The 7,799-nt window shown below is 23.4% G+C and overlaps 1 protein-coding gene across 1 annotated transcript; it reads left to right on the top strand.

Annotated features, from left to right (window-relative positions):
* The first annotated feature begins 6,294 nt into the window (after positions 1–6,294).
* On the top strand, positions 6,295–7,562 carry LOC145836641 (uncharacterized). The gene is made up of 3 exons (XM_082944428.1): positions 6,295–6,335; positions 6,594–6,721; positions 7,235–7,562. The coding sequence occupies exons 1-3, from the start codon at positions 6,321–6,323 to the stop codon at positions 7,560–7,562; spliced, it is 471 nt and encodes a 156-aa protein (XP_082800554.1). The 5' UTR covers positions 6,295–6,320.
* Positions 7,563–7,799: the final 237 nt, after the last annotated feature.

Below are 7,799 nucleotides of genomic sequence, written 5' to 3'. Positions count from 1 at the left end.
CCTTTAGGAACCTAGTCATCATTCAAAGTTTTTTATACTTTTATATACTTTTATGAAAGATTAAAATGTAAGAAGTTAAGGACTACAGTAACTTCTCGCATATTTACGCACTCGTGACGTTACGCACTCTCGTTTAGTTACGCATTTTAAAGTCTAAAAATTCAAAAAATAAATATTTTTTTTTTCAATATTGCACAAATTAGGTTTATTGTGTATTTTTAATTTGAAATACTTTTTGAAATGCCAATTCACCTCTCTCTATCTTTAGACTTTGTAAACTTATGTTCTTTGAGTTTTAATTGATAAAAATTTAGTTATACCTCAGTATTTCAGTAACAATAAGAGATTAAATTAAGATTCTGAAAGAAATATGACTGTATTAAAAAATGAAAGAATAATGAAATAACGAGAGTTTAAAACACAAATAAACAATACAGGACTCTTGCCCTATATATGAATAAACATCTAAAAAAAGAAATCTAATTAAACTTTCTAACAAAAAGTAGCAGTGTTTTTTGTTCAAAAAAAAAGAAATTCAGTACAGCACCAAATGCATATTTTTGTAAAAGGCTTTAGAAATAAATTTTAATATAGACACCACGCCATTTCTTATTGTAAACAAATGCTTAATTATAGTTGAATTTGCCAAGTAGAATAGAATATAAATGTTAAGTATCAAATAAGTTATATATAAATGAAGATAAAGTCTACTTATTGTTAAATTAGTGAAATTATTCTATAAGTATTATTATTTTATATAGATTTATATATATGTTTTTAATATATGTATAGCTTTATGTTTTGTTTCCATGTTTATAAATAAAGTGAACAAATTGTTAAAAGTGGGAAAGTCCCCAGTCTGCTATTAACTAGTAGCGATATAAAAAAACTGCCATTATATTAAGTATATCTGGTACCTCTCGTGTATTAACGATCTCTCGTATCTTTACGCACTTTTTCTGTGGACACAATGTACGTAAATAAGCGAGAGGTTACTGTATTTAAGTTTTTAAAAGAAGTTACTTTTTATAAACATTTTCAACTTTTATTAAATTAACTCAACTTATTTTTGAACACAAAACCTGTTAGAAATTCAACATCTTAAAAGTTATAAACTTTTGTTTTAAATTTTTAATTAAAATTTCAGTGATGTTATATTACTATTAAAAGCATTCTAAGTAATATCTTAACTTTGTTGGCAACTTGGTTTAACTAACAATCGACAAACAACCTGTTGTTCAAATTCTTGTAATTAAGATTTGACAGTATAGAATGATCTTTTCTGGAACTTAAAATATTATAAGATTAAATCTGTTGTTTACGAACTAGTAACAAACAATAATAAAATAATTTTTGTGTATATGAATATATTCTATTCGAAAAATATGTTTAATTTTTCAAAAATTATGTTAAAATTTAAAAAAAAAAAAAAAAAAAAGGTTTTAGTGATCTTGAACATTAAAAAAAAACATTTTAGTTTTATACTCTTAAATATTAAGTATTGTTTTTAGGAAAGGGTAATCTTTACAAGTACCTCGATGTATACTAAAGTTTTTTAAATAAAACTGTCGACTCAAACTAAAATTTGAGTTATTATATTTAAGAATCCAAGTTTTAGTGACAATAGTATTGTTATTAGAAAAAGTACCTTAATAATTCTAAAACAGATTTTATTCAATTTCAAATAAAGACGCTTAGAAAACTTAAGTAAAGTAGTGTTCTAGCTTTAAAGCTAGTTCTATATTTTAGTCTTAAAAGAAAATAACTATGAAAATTTTAAAAAAAGATAAGCATGTTTTAGTCTTGTCTTAGTATAGTTACAAGGATGCTAAGAAAGTTTAAAAAACTAATTTTATTTAAAGTTTTAGATTTTAGATATTGAAAAGTGTTTTGTTAAGGTTATAAAACTAACACGTGGAAATTTTTTAAAAACTTAAGCTTATAAACCAAAGTAATTGTAATAATAACATCATTTTATTTTAATAATCTCAAATATTTTTTTATAAACCAAAAAAAAATGTTTTTTTGAATATTTTAGCAAAATTATGTTAGACAAATATTATACTCGCTTAAGCTCGTTAGTTTTATAAACTATACGTATTAGCGGATAGTTTTTAGATTTACAAGGCAGACACTATAATCTTTGTTCCATAAATTATGCCACTAAGTTTACACCCTAATTATGATAGCACTCTCTTCTAATATATAAACTCCAACTCTTAAACCTTAAAGTTTTAACACTCTATCCTTTAAATTCTAAATTTAGACCTTTTTTCAAATTTAACTCCAATTTTTAACCTTTTTACTATCATCATATAACTTTTACTCCAAACATTTAACCTATATCACTTATCTTATACTTCTCCATAAGCATAATTAATCTTTAATTTGTAATACCTAACTTTTTTTTTAATGTCTTCTAAATGTTATTCAAAACTCATTAAAAAATTCTTTGAAAAAGTGGCGTTCGTGCAGTTAAGGCCTGTTTTTGTTTAAGATTCAAACGATAGTTTTTCATCGTTGGTTTTCAGTAAAAGTTATGATTTAGTGACAAATTTCAGCAAAGTAGAAAATAAAAATAAGAACTCTATCATAATTGATCGAAATTATCTTGTATAATCTAAAATTATAAAAGACAAAAAGTTTCAAACAATCAATTTTTACTTTTCATTATTTTAATGTAAGGCGTTTTTTGTTATTTTAGCAAATAAAGTTTAAAAGTAGTAAATATCATTATTTTATTGACCGACAAAAAAACGCCCAAAAAATTTGGTCCTAGGACCTGAAAAACGAAGAACCTTTTGGTTATCGACTCGTCCAAACCTTTTAACGTCATGTCCAGGACAAACAAAAAAAAAGTTTTTACTCCCAGTAAACTCTAGTAATAAAAGCAAAAACTTTTTGTAAGTAGAATTAGTATTTAAAAAAGAAGTATTAAAGTCGTTAAAGTCTGTAATAAAAATATAAGAAAAAAATAATAACTTTTTAGGACGTATGTATTATGAGTTGTTAAAAGTTAAACAACTTTTTATATTATAAAAATGAAGACAATGGCATAAAACAATCAGTGTTTGATATATTTGATTTACGTAGAATACAGTAAGTACTTTGAATTGCACTACTAGCTTTGTAGGAAACAATTCAGAATCAAGATTAACGTATCAAACTGATCAGCCTAAGTTCTTTACAAATAAGTGTTTGTGTGTTTCTTCTTGACTTCTGAATAATTGTTTGTTTTAATATGGTAGGAGTATTATAATTAAGTCTATATTATTCTATTTATTAATGTTCTATTTTAACTTCATTTTCTTTACAGTTGTGAGCAGTTTGCAATATAGTTTTACTTACTCAAACTTATTTAGTATAAATTAAAAAACTTTAAAAGCTACAATTACTAACTATAAAGTTGAAAAATCAAAAAAATGTACAACTTAATTTTGGACTTTCAGTGTAAATCAATAAATAGAAAAATACTATAGGGTACTGTACACTGTACAGTAACATACAAAAGTAAATACTTTTCTATTGTTTTATTTAGGTCCTTATCAAATTTAGATACTCTCAAAAACTAAAATACTTTATTTAAAAAATATATAGCATTAAAACTATTTAAAATGTTTTTATATAAATTACAACAAAAATAATAGCTTTTATTAACTCTGTGAAACTTAGGTTTTAGCTTAGTAATACTGTACAATACAAAACAGTTGAACTGATTTGAATCACAGACATTCTAATTAATTATAACGTAGAGTTAAACCACAATTATTTTTCTTCAATTATTAGAAATTAAAAAACAAACAAAAACTTTTCTGAAAAACAATCCAAAGACCGTCTACTTTTAATTGAAATATTTAAGTAAGTATGCAAGTCTTTTGTATTAACGTAAAAATTTACAGCAATGGTGTTGTAAATTTATCGTTTGCTAATATGCTAAATAAATTTTGAAAAAAACCTAAGGAAGTATAACTTATTTACAAAATTTTTTCGTGCCTAACATGTAATTTCGTTCTTTATAGTTTTTAAAATAACCGTTACATTTTTTACTGTCGTCAGCCTCTTAAAAACGACATTTTGTCTTAATTTTAAAAAAGGTTGAATTTTACTTGTTAAATAACATTAAATATCATCATTAAAACTTTGTTTGCTTTCATTTTTTCTTAAAATTCACATAATAGGTCCATGAAATTAACAACATTTAACTTAAGTTTAGTTCCATGCATTTCAAGTTGTTTCAATGAAAGTTGTTATTTGGGTTGCATACTTAGCAGAATAAAATCAACTGAATGACACGATAAACGCTTAATTATTTTTTTTACCAACAATCAACTACATACGTTTATTGTTTAAAAAAAAAACATTCAATAAATTTTTTTTTAGTTTTTAATTTTAATAATTTCTTTAAAGTACATAAAATGCTTCAAAAACCTTTCTTACTTTTAATTAAATATATGTACTATTATAACTAAATGTTTAAAGTTATAAATAGTTTTGATAAATTATGTGTCATTTACTGATATATCAATTTGTATATAGTAAATCATTTGAATTTTTTTAATAATTTTAAAGAACCGAATCATTTTTAGTAAGATACTAAATGTAAGTGAAATTGTGCACGAAAAAAGTTTAAAAGACACGCTATTTCTATTAAAATTTATTTTACAACAATCTAAGAAAAATGAAAACAGTTCTCTTGTGTTTTTACACCATACTATATGAATAGAAAAATATAGGTTAGTATACCGTTATATATAAGGTCATCATACAACTAAAAAGGTCATAAAAAGAAAAATAATAAAATATAATATAACTAATTCAAAAACTATGCCAAATAATATAAAGTGATAAAAAGTTACATAACATATGCACGATAAAGTTTCACTAAATTGAGTTATATCGTAGACTAAAAAGAATGTTGTAGAATACTATTTTTTGCAGATATAACTAAGTGTTGTGCTTTTTACTATAAAGTCAGGTTAATTTAAATATTAAAGATTTTAAGAAATATTATTGCAAAGAAGATTACAGGGTGAGGATATACAGCTTTAAAAAAAAAAGTATTAGTTTTTTTAAAGACATCGTAAAATTGCTAGTCATTTGCTATTTTTAATTTAAAATTAATTAAGCATTTTCTATCTTAACTACATATTTTGCAAAAGTTTAAAGAATTTTAAAATGTTACGTATAAATGTTTATAGCTCAATTCATTTCTACAAACTATTTAAACAAATTAACTTTTATATAAAATGAAAGTTACAATAGGTCTGTGAAAGTATATAGAAACTTGATAATTTTAAAACAAAAGTATATAAACATGTTTTATTTATATACTTACAAATGAACTCAACCAGAAAAGCACAGTGTAAAGTTATAGTTAAGTTTTAAAAATTTAATTTATTATTTCTTTTAATTACTAAATACAGACCACTATTTAATAAATTATGCTATAAGCATAAAAGTTCTAAAGACTAAGTTAAATGCAAGTTTTGACAAATGACTTACAAAATTAGATAGATTAAAAAAATTTACTTTGTTTATAATATAAGTTTAACAGCTATGTGTTTATTTTTAATCAAAAAGTTTTAAATTATAGTTCAAATCATATTTTTAAAATTATATAGTACGTTAGTTTATGATTGTAACACATTTTAAGTTAATAGTCGTTAAAAACAACGACCGTAGGCCAAATCTGTTACTCTAAGCAAAAAATATACTAGGGATTAATATTTTGTTAAGTAAAATTAAGTTATGTAGTCAAAATTGTACATTTACTCTTTAATAAAAACACATTAAAACTAAGAGTTAATAAACATTTGTGTTATTTGTTTAAAAAGCAATGAATAGATTTTTATCATCAACTGAAAAAACTCTAATATTTCCAAAAAGTATAAAAAGTAACTAACACTTTTGTTTATGACTATGTATATTATTTTGATACCTAAGGCTTTACTTACTTTTTATAATACAAAACTTATATTACGTTTATATTGTGAAAGATAATATTGATTTATGATAAGTGAAACACTAAACACTCTAAAAAGTAGTAAATTTAGTTTTTAGATATTAAATTTAAACTAAACCATAAAATAATTCCCCGTTAAAAGAACTATATTTAGTACTGAAATATTAAGTTTAAACTGTGTATTAAGAGACCTGCGTTTAAAATTATAATAAAAAGTTTTTTTTAGTTTGAAATTTACATACAGTTGTAAGGAAAAGTTTTAATTAAAATGAAATTTTTGTATAAAATAAGAACGATTAAAAAAAATATTTATAAATCATCTTAGAAATATAAAGAAAGGTACATCAGGAATTAAAGAATGAAAAACTTAAAGGTCTGTCTACTTATCATATAAACTAACAAAAATTGTTCAATCTATGTACTCTTGTAAAAAGTTATATGCTAAAAGAAAACAAGTTTACTTTTTTCTAAGTATAAGGGTATTTATAATTTTAAAATAAAAGAAATGAAATGAACTACAAATTTATTTTCGATAATAAATAAAAGAAGCAGTTTCATTTATCTGAATTTGTTCTCTTTTATATTTTCGCTCTAATTTTTAAATCTTTTTAAAATAAATAATCCTTTTTAGATCGCCCTAACTTTTGCTTTTGGAGTATTCTTTCTAATAAGCTCATGCACAGCTAGAAGGAAGAAACGGCTTACAGGTGGCACTGCGAGCAAAGCTTATCCAAACATTCCTGTATACGTAACTTTCAGGTATTGAGTTTTCTTTAACAAACTAAATATCAATTATTTGTTTGTCTTGATAAATCGAATTATATTGCTATTAAGGTAGGTTAAAGTTAATGTATCTTTTAAAAGGAATGCTTTTTTTTGCTAAAGTCACTGTTATCGTTTTCGAAAAACTCATGTAAAATGTTTTAGATTTGATAAAAAGGTTTAGGTAAACTACATAGAAAATAGTAAAATAAAGTTTAGTGGATATAAATGATTTACTTAAACGTACAAAAATAGTATAAAACGTATCAATACTTTTTATATAAAACATTTTATCATCATTAGTACCTAAAGGCGGTAATGTTAATTACATGTTAATATGTAAACTATATTGTAGAAATATAAAGATTGCATGTACCATTAAAAAAAAGTTATACTATTTTTTCTTTATTTAAGTTGTTTAACATACAAATTTTATTAAACGTGTCAAAGGTTAAACTCAAAAATTAATGTCAATACTTAACTGAAAAGTTTAAAACTTAAATTTTTCAGAAACTTTCTGGATTATCACCGTTGTTTTATTACAATGAAAGCTCAAAAAATTCGCAAAATTCCAGTGCCTTATGAGTCCTTAGCAAAATGGGACATAGTTGAGATCCGATGCAGACATTTAAGAGAAGTTTTCTACGCCGCGTTGTGTCAAAATACAAATTGCAATATCGAGAGCTACGGCATGACTAAGCCTAGAAATCTTATCTTAGATACAAAACCAATATTTGCTGCAAGGTACATTAATGGTCTTGATCCAAATAAAACAGTTTTAGTGCCGATTGCATGCAGTTGTCAAGTGAGAAACAGAGATGTTTTGTTCAAATACTGAAGTATTTTTAGAAAATATATTATGCAGTGTTTGTTTTTTAAACACTTATTTATATTCTGCATCTTCTTTATTATTATTGCTTTTACTTTGAAATAAACTCTTTAAAATTTATGCTGTTTTCGTAAAAATATAATGAATTTAAAAATTCGAAACTTTTTTTGTATGTATTTTATATTTCAATATCTAACCAGACTTTTTGAAAATTAAAAAATAAATTGTAAACTGTGTTATTGCAAG

This window comes from Thalia democratica, chromosome 5, assembly GCF_965202585.1.
Source record: "Thalia democratica chromosome 5, ktThaDemo2.hap1.1, whole genome shotgun sequence".
Lineage (NCBI taxonomy): Eukaryota > Metazoa > Chordata > Thaliacea > Salpida > Salpidae > Thalia > Thalia democratica.
Note: the sequence above shows the minus strand (reverse complement) of the source record. Positions and strands in the feature narration are given on the sequence as shown.

Excerpts from the sequence above, each read along its gene's own strand:
- LOC145836641 (XM_082944428.1), top strand. Across the intron at positions 6,722-7,234 it reads CCTGTATACGTAACTTTCAG|AAACTTTCTGGATTATCACC; the intron begins GTATTGAGTTTT and ends TAAATTTTTCAG.